This window comes from Octodon degus, unplaced genomic scaffold (genome assembly GCF_000260255.1).
Source record: "Octodon degus isolate 3935 unplaced genomic scaffold, OctDeg1.0 scaffold00005, whole genome shotgun sequence".
Lineage (NCBI taxonomy): Eukaryota > Metazoa > Chordata > Mammalia > Rodentia > Octodontidae > Octodon > Octodon degus.
Genome location: NW_004524581.1, coordinates 16,612,695 through 16,629,586, shown reverse-complemented (window position 1 = coordinate 16,629,586; position 16,892 = coordinate 16,612,695). Strand labels below are relative to the sequence as shown.

The 16,892-nt window shown below is 51.9% G+C and overlaps 1 protein-coding gene across 7 annotated transcripts in view; it reads left to right on the top strand.

Moving 5' to 3' along the window:
* Kcnma1 (potassium calcium-activated channel subfamily M alpha 1) overlaps positions 1–16,892 on the top strand; it is a 756,236-nt gene that overhangs the window by 197,202 nt on the left and 542,142 nt on the right. For all 7 annotated transcript variants that reach the window (XM_004624076.2, XM_004624075.2, XM_004624064.2 and 4 more), the window contains exon 2: positions 16,573–16,734. In XM_004624076.2, the coding sequence (XP_004624133.1) occupies positions 16,573–16,734 (162 nt within the window). The remainder of the gene's footprint in view (positions 1–16,572; positions 16,735–16,892) is intronic.

Sequence of the window (16,892 nt, the reverse complement as noted above, 5' to 3'; positions counted from 1 at the left end):
TATATATATATATATATATATCAACAGAAATGTATTGTAGCACAATTCTGGAAGCCGGAAGTCTGAAACTGAGGTGTCCGCTGGGCCGGGCTCCCTGTGACAGGTGTTGGGGTGACTCCTGCCTTGTCCTACCCAGCCTGGTCGCCAAGTTGCTACTGTCTTGTCTCAACCTCCCAAACTGTTGGGGTTATAGACGTGTACCACCATGTCTGGCTTTGTTTATTTCTGTTTTGCTTAGGGTCACTTCTACCCATAGCAACAGAATTAAGTAGTTGCAAAAGAAACCTTACAATGGACATAAATGCTTACAGTGTCCCCCTGGATAGAAGCAGCTTTCTGACCCTGGTCTAGCGAGGCTCAGAGGCCCTGTTGCGATATAGGCCTCAAATCTCCTCCAGTGTACAATATAACAGTCGTTGTTGACTTCCTGTTATTTTCTTTAGTGAAATTCTGTATCATTTCTAATTTTTTTCACCATTTTTTATTCACTTAAAAAAAATCTTTCAAAGGCCCAAGTTTTAAACCCCCGTCTTCCACCCTGTGGTACTTTTTGAATGGTGGAAAGTTTATGAGTTGGGACTCAGTAGAGGAAAGCGAGATCATGGATGTTGAGAGGTTGGCCTCTTCCTATTTCTCCGCTTCCTGGTTTCCGTGACGCAAGCGAGTTCCTCTGCCATGTCTCTTGTGTGCTGGCACAGCTGGAAGCAACAGGGCCAAGACACCATGGACTAAAATTTTTGGGACCATCGGCCAAAATGAACCTTTCTTCTTTTTAAAGATTTTTACCATGCATTTTGTCACAGTACCAGAAAGCTGGCTAGCACTGGCATCGACTACGTATTTGCAGATGTCTCCAGTGCTGTCAAGGAGGGGCACAAGGAACATGTGATCCGAAGGATGATGATGGTTGTGGTGATGGAGGTGGAGGTGAGGTGGGAAAGGCTTCCTAGAAAAAGATGAGCAGAGGGTGTGCGGTAGGGCTGCTTGGAGAAGGCTGTGACAGGTGAGGGAAGTGGTGCGTGCAGGTCTGAGTCAGAAAAGAAGACCGTCCATGGAAGGAACACGGGCAGGGTGCAGCATAGCGGAGCAGAAGGAGGGGAGCCAGGGCTGATCTGATGTGGGGCCAGCTGTTTATGAAGGAGCCACACTGAGGAGCGGGGACTTTCCTCTGGGAATATGTAATATAGCAATCACTGTTGACTTCCTATTATTTTGTGTAGTGAAATTCTATATTATTTCTAATTTTTTAAAAACTTTTTTTTTATACTCTATAAAAACATATGTACTTCAAAGGCCCACCCTGGGAACAGTGGGGCGGTACGGAAGGACGTCAGCGCGGGAGTGGGGCGATCGAGCTGAACCCTATAAAGCCACTCTGCTCCCACGAAAGGAGCACAGGAGTGCCTGGAGCGAGGGCAGGCCAGGTGTGGACAACCATGCAGCAGGGTGGCGGGCCACAGAGGGAGGGTGGGCTGGGCTGGAGAAGGGGGGTGCCGGGGTGCTCACCCTCGCTCTGCTGGGCCCCACGCACTCCTGGACTACCTCAAGCCCTCTTTCCAGTCACTGCATCTGTGCTCTTGGGCCCTGCCTTGGGGGTGAGCACCGACTTCCTGTTGTGCACCTACCTGGGGCTGTGACGTCAGATGCTGCTGGGCCCTTGGGGGCCTGGCCTCAAGGATCTTCGTTGGGGGTGGTACGATGTGTAGACACACAGGACTTGAATATAAACGGGGGCTGGGGGGACTAGTAATAGGCCGAGGGGACAGAGAGGCAGTGTTGAGCAGACACAGTGACTCTAACTCAGAAATCTGGAGAGGCTCTGTGGTGGAGACAGCCTATAAATGGTGTCCTTGAAGCAGAAGACTGGCTAGCTCAGAGTGAGTTGAGTGTCGGGCGTGTGCCAGGGCGTGGTGGGCGCAGGGGAGGCGTGGCAGATGTGGGCCTGGGGGGAGGGTGGTTCTGGGGCACAAGCCTGGCTTGGCAGAGTGACCCAGACAGCTGATTTCTTCATGCTCCGACCTTAATTTCCAAGCTGGCCTGAGGTCCTGAGTAACCCCTGGAAATGGATTCAGAGCAGCAGAAGGCTCACCGCCTCCCAGCTGGATGTGTAGGGTTCCGCCGGGCTCTTTCCACCATCCCCCCGGACAGGGTCAGACCATGAATCACATCCTCCACCCGTGACCTTGTTGCTGGGCATAGACCTTAGCACGAGCCACAAGTCCCACAGGTCCTCAGGGAGTTCTTGCCTATTGATCCTATCCCTATTTCTAATCACCTGTGACCTTTCCGGTTTCCCTTCTGGCTGGTGTCCTGGCCTCTAGCTGTGCCCTGGGACCAATGGCTTTCACTGATGTTTTGTTATATGGTTCTGCCGTCTGGGGCTGTAACACAAGGTAATTTGCAATCTGAGACTTCCATCCTGGTGAGAAGGAACTTAATAAACACTGCCAATGGTGATGGGTCCCTCAAGAGCTGTTTGACCAACCAATTTTCTAAAGTCTTTTTTTTAAAATAGTGAAATGAATCAGATATACAGAGACAAATATTTTGAAAATATGAAAACTAATTAATTATGAGAAAATCTGTATAGTTAACAGCTGGATAAAAAAATGGATATAGTTGACCTTGGAGGAAAAAAATTCTATGCCCATAATAAACATGTACAGACTGTTTTCTTGTATCCCTTGAATAATACAATATAACAACTACTTACATGACATTTACATTTTATTAGGTATTATAAGCTACCTAGAGATGATTTAAAATGTTATATTATATAAGCAGGATGTCATTTCATGCTCTGTAATAAAATGCCAAAGGCTGGGGGCTTTACAAAGTAAAGAAGTTTATTCAACTCACAGTTCTGGAGATTTAAGAACCTGGTGTCAGCATCTATGGCTCTGGTAGGCATGTTGATTGTTCAAACACAGCAGAGGGAATCAGGTTAGGCATGTGTGCCACAGGGAGAGAACACAGGACAAAAGAGCAAGCCAGGGAGGGATTCAGGGGCCAGACTTTATTTTAGTTTTGCTTTTTCCTGGTACTGGGAATTAAACCCAGGTCTTTGCACAGAGCTACATCACTAGCCTTTTAAAATGTTTCTATTTTGAGACAAGATCTTGCTGGGTTGTTGAGTTGACCAGGCTGGGCTCAAAGGCCCAGTCCTCCTGCCTCAGCCTCCCAGGGGGTGGGATTACAGGTGTGTGCCAACTGCGCAGCTCTCTAACCTTCTTTTAGGAGCTCACTGTTTTGAGAACTAATGCACTCCACAGGACCAGCATTAGTCCCTTCTGAGGGTTCCCCCCCCCATAACTAACCACCTTGTGCTGATCTCCACCTGTTAAGGTTCTTCCACCTCAGAATGCCACACTGGGTCCACATTTCTGATCTATAATCCACTGGAGGTCAAACCATAACAGGGCTTGAGCATCACTGGGTTTTGTTGTTCTGACAGTGAGGCTTCTGGAGCCAATGGACACTAAGAGAGGATGGTACTGAAGGTACTCTTAGGAGCACCCCCATGCGTGCCTATCCCTTGGCCAATGTGTTAGTCAGCTTTCTGTTGCTGTGACAAAACACTTGAGAAAGTCACATGAAAGGGAGGAAATGGGTATTCTGACTCATGGTTTCAGAGGTTCAGTCCATGGTCAGCTCATTCCATCCCTGTGGGAGAGAGGTGGGGCCATGAGAGTGGAAGGGTGAGGTGTAGCAGAGCAAAGGCACAGGCTGGGAAATAGAGGAGGAGGATGAAGAGGAGGCAGCAAACCAGGAATAATCCCCATGGTCATGCCTTTCTCAACTGGGCCATAATCCTGTTTCCATCACCTCCTACTAGTGCCTTCAAATTATGATCTTGTCAGTAGATTAATCCAGTTGAAATTAAGATATCATCAGTAGATTAATGCAGTTGATAAAGTTTGAGCCTTTGTAATTCAGTTGATTTCCAACAGCCCACCAGCAGCCAATCCTTCAACACAATGAACCTTTGAGGGGAGTGTTTCAGAGTCCAACCATAAGAGTTGACTTCTCACGTTAGGTATTTCAGGACTGAGACAGCTTATACTGACTACTAGACCCTCTGTGGCCTGCAGAGCTCTTCTTGTCTTGCAGCTGTCAGATCCTTACAAGGAGAGACTTTGGAGTTTTCAGGCTTCCTTTCCACACCCACCTGGGAACAGAATACAGGGTGAGCTTATTTCTCTCTGTGTGGGGACGTGGGGGTCTGCAAGAGGGGATGTGGCAGAATGAACAGCTGTTCGGTGTTAATTGATGAGTGACCCAGACACTTGGGTGACAGGCAGTTTTGCAGACTGTGTTTTCTAACAGTTGCTTGGTTGCCCTCTGGTTAGAGTCTGTACTTTTCGAAGGTGGCCATTCTGAACGGGAATGAGGGGAAGACAAATCCTGTAGGATCTACAGTCTGGAGGGCTCTGCTGTGTCTTCAAGAAAAATTGTTGCACTTCTACGTGTAGCTCTTAAGTGACTTCTCCTAGCTGTGCCGGCACCAGATTCACATGTTCAGAGCATTGGGCTGGGGGCGGGGCAGGAAGGAGGCCCATATATGCAGGTGTGGGGGTTAGACCTTTGGGTCTCCCAAGGACTTGTATTCTCTCTCTGGCTTCATCAATGGGCCAGACCTGCTACTCATCAAATATATCCTCTTGACCAAGGTCTGGAGATGGGGGGAAAGGCGTGGGCTCCCCGGGTGTCACGAGCCCAGGTTTCCAGACAGTCCATGTGCCCTGGATGGGTGGAAAACCTCATCCAAGGCCAGGCTGAATCACACCAGTTTCTGAGACATTCTTCAACCATGTTAGGCAAAAGAATCTCTCGCTGACAAGCAGGGTTAGCAGGAAACCTGATATAATTTTGGAAAAGCCTTCCTAGAGAAAGAAAGGTTCTCGGAGCTGCCGAGCCTCTTGCGACGCCCAGGGTTGGAGGGGTCCCAGGCCGGCGAGGAGATTGATGGGCCTGGCGGTGCCAAGGAGGGACTGAAGTTTTGCAGTGCTGAGTGCCTGCCTTTCCACTCTTGCATCAGGGATGAAGAAGGAAAAAGAGAAATAGTCTGCTGAGTCCCATAGAATGGAAATCTCTTTGCCTCTGTCTCTTCTGGCTGCTAGATGACTGTTTTTAGTTCTCATTAGCAGCTGGTCCAGACCCTGGTGTGTGGCCCGCAGTACTGGAAACCTAGATACAGGCTGGGGTGTGGGAACCCTGCAGCACAGGAGGAGCCTGAGCTCTCCACACAGGATGGGCAGCCACGAGGGTCCCGGGAGTGGAGCACCGTGTCCCCTTGAGCAGGAGCCTGGCACCACCCTCTGGCTAGGCCAATTTGCTTTGCACTAAGTAGTGTGTCTGGGCTGCCTCTGTGGGCCCAGTGAGCTGGGCATCTCTTTGCCTCCAAGGTCCCTCCGTCATGCCAGGCCCTGGCTCCCCAAATGGGGTCATGTTACAGGGTGGGAAAAGCGATGCAATGACCTAATTATGACAGTGCCACTGACCTCAAGCCAAACCCATCCAAGTTCAGCAAATGGAAGTGGCCGAAAAAGCACTCGGTCTGTGAGGTCTATAGGCGCCTCCTGGATGGGGTCCTAAATCATGATGGAAATTTTCCTGGAACAGGACAACTCCTTTTGTAAACAAGAACATTCATCTTCTTTGGACGGATGGTGCCTCCAAAAGCCCCACGACATCCAAGCTCGCTGGGAGTCGGGGTTTGTATTTGAAAATGGAGCTGCTGGGAAGCCAGCCTGAGTTAAGATGCAAGTTGTGGAAACTGGCCCTATTTAACCAGACCTTAACCCGTGGGCGTAGCTCTTGCTTTTTCAGTGGCAGTTGAGCAGAGCTATAACTTAATCTGTTGACACTTACCTGTTAATCATGTTGCCGCAGGCCAAACTCTTTGGATATAAAAAAATTGAGATCTTGCCTTCCAAGGGCTTCGAGGCTAATTGGGGCAAGAGGCTGGGTACAGATAGAAAGGCGACAGCTCCTGCCTGCCCCGGGTTGAGATAGAGGAGAAGACTGGGACACTGGAGGTGAGACAGGGTGAGCTGTGGGGCCACAGAGCCACGTGTGGGCTCCTGGGATGTAACTGGCGGTGCTGAAGGAGGAGGTGTACCGTGGCATGGGCACCCCAGGAGTGGGAATGGCTGTACAGGGTGTGGAGGCCAGGAGAGCCTATCACAGCTGAGCTGTCATGTGTGTGATGGGCAGCCACAGACCTGAGCTGGTAGCTTGGGAGACCCGCCCTTGAGCACTTGGAGACCTGTGCAGTAGGCGGGGTAAAGTTGGCAGGATTTTGAGATTCTGAAAGATACGAGCAACAATTGAAAAGAGCACAACGTAACAAAAAACACAAGATACTTTCAATCATTCTTCTTTTATCTTCTTCTTCTTTGTCATCCTCCTCTTCCTCCTGCTCCTGCTCCTGCTCCTGCTCCTGCTCCTCCTCCTGCTCCTCCTCCTGTACACTGGGTCTGCTCTTTTAGTGGCACTGTTCTGGGGTCAGAGGCCACAGAGCAAACACATTGAGCAAAGACCCTGCCCTCATGGGGTGCATGCCCAGGAAGCGATTGCCAAGGAAGAAGTTGGCTGTGTTGAGGCAGTGGGGACAGCACTGAGGATGCTAGCAGCAAGCTCAGGCGTTACCGATGCTCTGTTTTGTTTGGGACATTGTATAGTGACTTGGATCTTTCAGAAGCACTTAGATGGTTCTTTCTCTCCACGTTACTTCTATGTGTCCACAGTGGAGAATATTTACTCACTGGCCAGTCTTCCTGCCCACTGTCCACTAGTGAATTCTCTCTCCCCATTGTCCCATGATGGTAGCTTGGGTAATAATGGTGAGGGTGGAAGATGCTGTGAAGTTTAGGGCTCTTTGGTGTGAGCCTGAGCTTTGAAACCACACATTCTCTTTTTCCTGTCATCTGGACCCATGATCTATGACTGCTGGGGCTCTGAGGATCATGCCTGGCCCCAACTGGTGTGACAGACACAGCCTGCCCTCCACACAGGGGACCTGCCCATTAAGGCCTTAATTTTCCATCTATATAATGAGGCATCTGGACTAGGTGAGCAGTTTCTAGACATTTCCTGGGATTTTCAATTAAACTTTAAAAAAAAAAAAAACCAGAATATCACAGGACTGCCAGCTTTTTATTTTGACAAGCAAGGGCATAAAAAGAAACTGTCAAATGCCAGTTCTGCCATCACTGTCATTTCATTCAAAGGGCATGTTAATGCCCAACAAAGCAGCGATGACATAATGCCAGAGGGCCGGACGCTTCCTCCTGGGGGGAGAGTGGAGGTTCTCCTAGGCTTACACATCTCACTATGCTGGGGTCTTTCCATTTGCACTGCAGCAGGGAGCAGCGCTGATCGGTGACTCGTGTGGGCTCCAGGGGACCATGGGGTGCAGCAGCCAACCTACAGGACCCTTTGCAGTGGACTCCAAAGCCTGACCCTCTTATCCCCAAGGGCTCTGGGCTCCCTTTCTTCTCTCCTTCCCTCTCTTGGCCCATTCTTGTCCCTTGAGCAGTGACTCCTCTCTGGAGGCCAGGATAGCTGAGACAGTGTGGGACACCAGGAGCCTGTAGCCTCACTGGCCAGATGAACAAATCCCTCCCACGCCTCCTGGATGCCGGTTGTTTGATGGCACTCAGTTGTTCCTGAACTATATTCGCATCTTTTACTTTGATTTGTCCTTTGGCTAACTTAGCCATAAAATTTAACTAGACCTTGGCGTGGCCATTTCTACTCTGTTTAATGAACACATGGGCATTGTATGTCTTAGGTTTCATCAATCCATATCCCAGTCTCTCTTGACTATATCAGATTTCATCTCTTCTTTGGTGACATGGACAGAAATCAGATTTTCTACCTGTGGAGTCTGACATTCTGGCAGGCCGGGTGGTATGCAGGGTCTGGTACTAAGCTGACAGAGATGATAGCGAGTCACAGACCCTTTGTGATGAAGTTTGTCATTATCCCTCTGAGTGTGCCTTAATATGGAAAGTTCTATATTTTTAAGCATGTGTTGCCGAAGAGGAGATGAAGGCCTGGCTGAGGTGGGGTGCAGCGCTAAGTGATGGGGACGGGGGCAGCTGTGCTCAGGACCCTCATGCAATGGTGCTTGGCCCTCCCGTATTTCACACTGTCTCCTTCCCAAGAGTAGGGATGGCACTCGGCATTCTCTCTGGCCCTGCTTAGACTTGTCTGCTGTGATTACAAGGTCACTCCTTGACTGGAAATCCCAAGTGGATTCTGTTTGCCGGTGGAGCCCCTGTGATGTTTTCTTCTCTGGGCCTCTCTGAGCCATTCTGTGGTGGGGTGGGTTGCTCTGTGGACTGGTAGCTCTGCCTGTGTGACCATGCAGGGAAGCAGGCTGTGCTGCCCTGGTCTGGCCCGGCCCTCCCCAGGAGTCGTGGGTGAGGTCTTCGCTGATCCATTTCCGAATTTGTGCATCCCTGACAGTGGACTCCGGACTGGTACTTTATTTTTCCATTTTATTAAGCTAAATGGAGGAGAAGGAGGTCATTATTTTGAAAATGTGGGATCTTTTTCTTCTGGGCCATTTTTCTTACTTCTGTTCTATATATAACCCATTATAACCCAATTCAACCCGACTTACTACAGAACTTTGTTGTTTAGAAGCATTTAGCGGGTTGGGGAGATGGCTCAGAAGAATAAGCGCTTGCCTGGCAAGCACAAAGCCCTGAGTTCAATCCCTGCTTCCATCCCTGCACAAAAAAATAGAAACATTTAGCATAATTGTTTCAGTAGCAGTAACAAATAGCACTTTGTAAGAAGATCTGTGTGTGTGTGTGTGTGTGTGTGTGTGTGTGTGTGTGTGTGTGTGTGAAGCAGGTACATTTAGTTTAGCCTAAGGCAGCGTGGAAAGAAAAGCATGACACATAGACTTAGAATCTTAGAACAGACTTTGTCCCCGATCCTCATACCATTCCCATGTTGCAGGCTTGCTGTGGGATCTGGGAGGCTGATGCTAAAAAATTAAATGGAGGATACAGCTCATAGATCTAAGAGGGAATCAAGGACTTCCCGCAGACCTGTCATACTCTTGGTCTTCAGTAGACAGGGGAGCAGCTCAGAGATGACTCTGAGAAGAGCAGGAGGATCCCCGACTTCCCTTAGCATCATCTCGGCCTGAGAAATGGCACCTGATGGGTGTGCCCAGGGTTCCAGAGACACTGGCACACACAGTATGGGAGTCTCAGTGGGGGGCTCAAGGCCAGGCAGGTTCTGAGCTGGACAGGCCTGTGGGGAGTGTTTACACAGCCCCTTCGCCTCTGAGACAAGGCAACCTGAGGCACAGAGATGCTGAGGGCTTGTTAAAGGTCACCTGGCCTTTCTCTGCTGTTGGCTTGTCTCACAATGTCTTTCTCACAGAGAGTTCCAGTGTGCAGCTGTTCATGCTGAGCCCAAGGTGCTTCTAAGAAAGGAGCTGCTTAGCATGCCTGAAAAGCGGCAGCTCCAAGCTCCCCAGACAATGCAGCAGCTGAGGAGCAGCAGAGACGCCTGGCATCCTCCGGGGGCTTTCCAGCGTCCAGAGTACTGGGGTTTAGCTGAGCTCCTGCATCCAGGCGGTGCATCCCCACTGGGGTATGGCCCACAGAGAACAAGCTCCGGAGCTGTTGGCTGAGCTCACCCTTCGCACCTTAACACCTGCCCATGCCCCATCTTGGGATGGATGGGAGAAGGCTCTCAGGGCCTTGGGTGTGCAGGGGGGTTGGACCAGCCAGGCAGAGGCAGGATAACAGAGTTCCCCTAGGGCATGGGGCCCCTGCTGCACCTCCCACCAGCTCTGGGAAGTACCTGTTCTTTTCTGCCCCATTCCTCTTGTCCTGGACTCTCTGATGCCTACCTCCTCCTTCATCTCCATTCACAGAACTCTCACCATAAAAATCCCAGCTGGTGGTGCCCACGTTATGCTTTATTTGCTTGAGCTGCTTTAGGTAATCTGCCTAATCCCCTAATATGCAGGATTATTGGTACCTGGGAGAATGCCCATGGCCGGTCACCCGCCCAGGAAGGGAGAGAGGCGGCCGGGGCTCCCTTCTCCATCTCTCCAGCAGGGATGAATGAGGCTGGAAGAGCTCTCTCTTCCTGGCATCCAGGCCTGGAAGATACTAAGGCAAGGGCACCGGAGAGTATCGTGGTGCCAGAAGCCTACAAGGTTTGTACGGTGGTGGTGAACTCTGGGGCCTTCTGGATCTTACGCCAAGCTGTGCCTCAGAGTGTCCTTGTTAAGATCAGGAAACCCAGCTGTAACAGGCCTGCAGAGTGTCACCCCAGGGACTGCACAGCCCCCACCCCGCCAAATTCCAACATTCAGGCATAGCACAGACTAAACCTCAGCAGGGGAAAGTGCTCGCGGCAGGTGCTTGAGTTTCCGGAGCTTCAGGAGGCCAGGCCTTGCCTCTGTCTTCTCTCATGGTCCCTCATGGCACTTTACTGGAGACTGAGCTCCTCAGAGCAGATAACTGGGGGTTCAGTTTCCTGCTTCCTCTCTTTTTCCAAATGAGAATTCTGATCAGAGAGATTAAGCGAGTGGTTGAGGTCACACAGCTGGTCCTGGGGCCTTTTAACTTCAGGTGTGGAGCTCTTCTCCGTGTTCCATCCTTTGGCAGGAGAACGAGTCCTTCCGCTTTGGGCCCTGCTGCAGACAGCTGTGAGGGCTGCCAGGGAAGGCAGCGCAGGTGCAAGGGAGGACCTGGGCGGAGGAGTGGGAAACTTAGAGTGGAGCTCCGTAGTGCACGCCCAGCTCTCGGGAAAGGGCTCACTGGTGTAGATCTGGAAAATCTGAGCACCACTTGGGACTCTCTTGGCCTCTCCTCTCCCCCATCCCTCTGGGCTAGGACAGGAGAATAGGCAGAGCCTTTAGTGGATGGTACCGTGCAGGGTGGGAGATGCCTCAGGCCCTTCTCTGATCCCAGCAGGAGGAGGACAGCAGCTTCTCTCCGGCTCTGGCTACAGCCCTGCAGGGCCCAGCCAGAGCTGCCTCCTGGAGAGGCCTAGCAGCCAGGTATGGGGGGGATGTGGGGACACAGGGGTGAGGGAGGAAGTGCACCTCCTCCTGGGGCGGCCTCTGCACAGCATACCCCTGCTCTTGGCAGGAGGGCTTCCGCAGCCTGTCCTGGGGCCACGTTTCCAATTCAATGTTCTGCTCCTTGGAGGCTGATTTATGGCTTCAGGCTTTCCTTAGCATGGAGAGAAGCCACCTCCTTTGTCCTTTGCTCAGCCGCCCTCCCAAGGCACACAGACCTTGCTGAAGGGTCACTGGGTGGGGGAGCACACAAGAGCCAGGAGTGGGGAGAACCAGTGCTCGTGACGGGCGACAGAGCTTTCACGGGATCTGCGCAGTGGCTAGTGATCCTTCCACACCCCTCTCCCCATCTGCTCTTCACTGTGTTCCCAGGAGGATGGCAGGACAGGTACACATCCCTTTGTGGCATCAGCCACTGGGTTTAAATTCTGACTGTGTCTTCCTGGGCCATCTGCTTAGCCCTGCATCTGTCGAATGAGAGCTCAGCACCTGCCTTGGAGAATTATCGTGATCACATTGAACTGTGGCAGCCATTATGATTATTGTTACTATTTATGAATAACATTATTTATGCTAGAACATGTGCGTGGTAAAAGGCGTGCATGCCGTGCCGCTTGACTTCCCCACCGCCGTCCTCTTCCCTCCCCTCCTGCCTTTCAGCGAGATGTGTCAGGCATTTACTCTGAGCTCATGCTGTCTCACTGTTGAAGATACAGCCTTGAGCCAAGCAGACAAGATTTCTTGCCCTCCTGGAATGTCCTACATTGGGGCCCGAGGGTGGGTAAAGTGCTCTGAAGAAGGCAGCCTAGATCTGGGACAACTGGGGTGGCGTAGGATGACATTTCCAAAGACTGGTCAGGGAGGGGCTCTTGGCTAAGGTGAGGGTTGGAACGAAGGCCCAAGTCCAGGGAGCAGCTAGGAGGACACCTGGGGCCCACGCAGCAGTCCACACCAACAGCTGCAAGGTGGGTGTGGCTCTGCCAGCATCAGGATCCCAGCTGCTGGGGGACCCGAGGGAGCTCAGGTCCTAGGGTGACAGGAAGGAGTGGGACTGTGAGAGGACTGATGGTCCTCTTAGTGGGAGGAAAAGCCACAGTGAGGTGACACACATTTACGTGAGCTTAGTGTTCCTCCTGGAGGGACAGTTTCCCACATCTGGCTCAGGGGCCACTGTCCCCGGAACCCAGACGTCCTTAAACCTGAGACAGAAAGTGAGCTTCTATTATGGGTAAGGACCCATCAGGGCCAACTTGGATGGGGACTCCAGAGTCTTTTTCTTGCCCCCTGCTGAGGGATACCCCAGAAGCTCAGAGAGGGCGTCCTAGCCTAGGGCCTCTGGTGGGACTTGGCAGCCTCCCATGGGTGCCTGGGATAACTGGGCCACTGTGAAGTACCACTGGGTCTGAGTGCCGAGCCCCACCTTCTGTGAGGCTTTGGGTCAAGGGGCTCCTATTTCCAGAGCAGTATGCTTCCTTCCCAGAGCCAAAGGACAGTGACAGCCCTCTCTTTGGGAAGCAGTCAGGGCTTCTAGAAAGTTCTGCACTTGAACTGATCAGATTAGGGTTCTTCCAGGAATCCAGTGGGCAGGTCAGCAAGACTAACACCTGTTTAGAGAAGAGAACTCGAAGCCTTACAGGAATGAGATTATTGGCCCAGACCCAGCCAGAAAAGCTGCACCTGGACATGGGTTTCTTTCTCTTGTGAATTTGGGCCAGTGGGTGTAGGTACCGCTCCCCACCAGTCCTGGCTGGAGCCGCACAGTCCCTGCTGGGTCCTCCACAAAGCTGGAAGGTGTGTTTGCTTTCTGTCCCTGTGACAATATACCTGAAGAAATCGGCATAAAGGAGCAAGGGCTTGCTTTGGCTACTGGTTTCACAAGGGTCAGGCCATGGACAGCACCTGGGCTGTTTTCTGGATTATAGAGTGACAGAAGAGTGCATGTTTTGGGGAAAAGCTGCGACTCAGCTCAGGGTGGCCAGGAAAAGGAGGAGGAGGAGGAGGAGTGCGGGAAGGGGCTGGAGGTAAGGCACAGTCTTTAAGAGTGCGCCCCTGATGACCTACTCTCCTTAAATACGCCCCACCTCTGCTTCTCAGTAGTCCGTTAAGCTCTGAATCTATGAATGGATTCATCCATCCATGAGGTTGGAGCTCTCAGGAGCCCTTCACGTCCCAAAGGCCCCAGCTCTGAATTGCTGTTGCCCCAGGGACCAGTTCCAAGCCACAGGGCAGAGCAGTGGCCCTGACAGCGACTCTTCTTGCCTTCCACTCTGTAGGTGCTGGCCTTGGGCTCCCTGTGGGCCCAGACGTGGACGCTGTACAGCTTTACCTGGGAGAGGCATCCATCCCAGCAGGGGTGCGTGCTTCTCCCACTTTGCACAGAGCACCTGGCTCGTCAGCACCCAGAGACCTAAGCCCTGGTGGGCTCCATGCCTCCACAAGGCTCTGAGCCACCTGCTTTTGGCTACCCAATATACAGTAAGATGGGGTTAATTCCACGGGGATTATTCTAAGGTTTCCATAAGATAATGCTCAGACAATGCTTCAGTCGTAGTTCTGGCTTGATAAATGGTGGCTGTCACTATTCCAACAGGCTCTGCCTTGGTCACATTTCCCTCCTGTGTGTCCCCCAGCAAGGGCACTTACCCCTTGTAGGCCTCTGCCCCCACTTTCTCTGATGTGTGGGCTTATAAAATCTGCTGGGGGCTGCTCAGGACAGAGCAGGGTCAGAGGTGGAGAGGGGGTGCCTTCCTCCAGGTGAGGGGTCCTGGACTGGCCAGGCAGTAGGTGATGGGCTCTGTGCAGCTCCTGTTCTGCTCCCCCCCACACCGCCCCACCTCCTCCACAGGCTAATTACACTGCCAACATCTAGTGTAAGCAAATAATAACAAGGACATTATCTCCTTTTACTCTGTTTTTCTTTGCCTATCATAAAGTAATTAAAATAATGAATGCCTTATAAAACAATAGGTAAGAAGGCTGGCAAAATAGCACAATCTGCCATGTTCCTCTTGTGCTGTGAATTATGGTGCACTAAAACCAGGGGGCTGCAGGGCACTCCTGCCTCCCAATGTTGCCTGTGCTCGTTTCTCTCCTCTCGGGGCTACCAGGTGGACCCTGACCCTGCAGGAGCAGGGAGCTCCTTGTCCAGGTCCCCTGGTGCAGCTGGGGACCAGTTCAGAAGTCTTCCTGGCAGGCATTACTAAGAAGGATGCAGGAGCCTTTGGTTTGGTGGTTCTGCTTGCCCCAGTCTTCCCCAAATGTCCACTTCTAGAAGAAGCTGGTGGTCCTGGGAGAAGGGAAGGGCCAAGAGAGTGCTTGGAGTTAAGATCTATGTTTATCTCAGGGCTCCCAGAGCTGAGAATCAGGTTCAGCATCTGAAGGTGTCCCATGTGGTGCCCAGGTCTGCAGACGGGCAGTGTCCAGGCACCGAGGAGAGCTGCAGGGCCTGAGGTGGGCCCTGCTTACTCTTGGGAGCACCTCAGAGGAGGCAGTGTTGTCTCCATCTTGTTGGGAGCCTCCCATAGTGGCAGGGGGATAGATTTTTCCTGGGCACCTGCTGGTTTGGTTACCATGATTCCCCTTGGATTGGAACCTCTACGTCCCACTGGAGACTCGCCTGTTCCGAGTCCCAGGCAGCTGACATGCTGGGATCAGGACAGGTCCTAATAAGTTAGTGAAACCGGCTGGCTTGCCCTAGCTTTGGCAGCAGGTGACATGCCTCTCCACAGGAGGCCCTGTGATGCCTACCCTGTGGCTTCCCTTCCCAGAATGCACTGGGTTGTTGTAGCTGCGCGGGCTGAGCAAACTTGGGAAGAAAGCCTTCACATCCTCGCTACCGGCGGCGCAGCTTCTCTTGTCCTCAGCCTCCCCAGGGCAGGGTGGCTGGAGGGAGAGGAGCAGGCATCAGGAGCAGCGCCCTGCCTGCCCCCACCCACCCCAAGGCCTGACCCAGATGTGTGTTGCAAACCCTGGCCTCCTGTACCCCAGCATCTTCCCCGTTCCACCCTCACCCACTGTACTCCAAACCTCTCACCTCCATCTTTGACTTCTCCACTCCAAGGCATGACCATCCCCAGCCAGGGTTTGCTTTGGAAGTGAATTCTTGGATTTCAAATGATGAACCCAATTTGCTGCTGTCTTTTCACCCATCTTCACCTGCAGTAAACATGAGGCCAGTTATTTTACATCTAAGGAAATAATGAATAAGCTTTCAGTAGAAGTATGCGCCAGGCATTGTTTGGGGCATTCTTGCTCTAAATTGTTGTTTGTCTGAAAGTCAAATTTGTGCCCTTTGTAGCCACTTACCAATGTGGATTGAGCCAGTTCTGTGTGTGTGTGGGGGGCAGGCTCTGTTGGCTGTGGCGGTAGAGGAGTCAATGAAATGGACTCATTTAAGGGATTCCAGAGTACCTTAGAAGTTTGAAGTTCTGTGGAAGAAATACAGCAGAGCTGGTGAGATAGCTCAGCAGTGTAAAGCGCCTGCTTAGGCAAGTGCAGGGACAGCAGTTCAATCCCAGCTCCACATGCTGTGCCAGCCCTGCCCCCAGGGTGGGCTGAGCCAGCCACAGAAAACAAATAAACAACCCAGAAAAAACACTGTTGGAAGGCAAGCACTGCAGTTGTAAAAGGGAAGCCAGGGAGATTTGCATTAAAATGGTGAAAGACCTAAGGGCACCTGGGGTGGGGGCACAGAGTTACACTTCAGGAGCCTGTATAGGGTTGGGTTACCTAAGAGACTTGCCCTGTTTTCCTCAAGCGGACTTTAATCTACAAAGGGAAATTTAGGGGCCGGGGAGATGGCTCAGTGGAATAAGCGCTTCCCTGGCAAGCACCTTCCGTCCCTAAGAAGACCTGCTGTGGGTTTCAGGCATGGGTCCAGGCATTCCGACAAGGTCTGCTGTGCTCCAAGAAGACCTGCTGTGGGTTTCAGGCACGGGTCCAGGCATTCCGACAAGGTCTGCTGTGCTCCGTCACTTTTTTCCTCTGTGGTGGGTGGGTTTCTTCTCTGAGAAGAATTACTTGCTCCTTCCAACAAATGCTTCCGGCTTGGGTCCTATTGGGTCAGTGGGGGTCATGTGATAATCCCTGGCCCAGTCTTTGCCAAGGGATAGATGAGATTGATTAATTGACCAGTTTCTGTTGTTGGAAACAACATGGGACTGTCACTTACCCTTCCTAACCACTTGAGGGGCTCTTCCTTTAAAATGGACAGAAAATGATATCATCCATCTTTTTTGTTTTGGCGGAACCAGGGATTGAACTCAGGCCCTTGTGCTTGCCAGGCAAGCACTTATTCTACTGAGCTATCTCCTCAGCCCTGATAGCATCCATCTTTAAGAAATTAACAAAAATGTCCAAGCCATAGCCCACTACTGTCCTTCCCCTTACCTTTCAGCTTGTTTCCACCTCCACTGGGGACCTCTGTGGGCTTGGATCCTGCATGGGTAGGTGTGTTGTTTAAATGCAGTTGTGCCCCAGGTCTCAACTCTGGTCTTCTCTGTTGCCAGGAGGCCCAGAAGATTAACAATGGCTCGAGCCAGGCAGATGGCACTCTCAAGCCAGTGGACGAGAAGGAGGAGGCGGTGGCCGCCGAGGTCGGCTGGATGACCTCCGTGAAGGACTGGGCAGGTGTGATGATATCTGCCCAGACGCTGACTGGCAGAGTCCTGGTGAGTCTCCGGCCCCTTGAGTGCATGCACAGGCGTGTGTGTGTGTGTCCAGTGGCTTCCCATGGGGTGTGCGGCTCTGAGTCTTTAGGCCGCTGATGGAGCAGGGCTCAGCAGCAAGTACTGTGTCTGGTCCTCGCGCAGCGCAGGGGTGTTTGGGA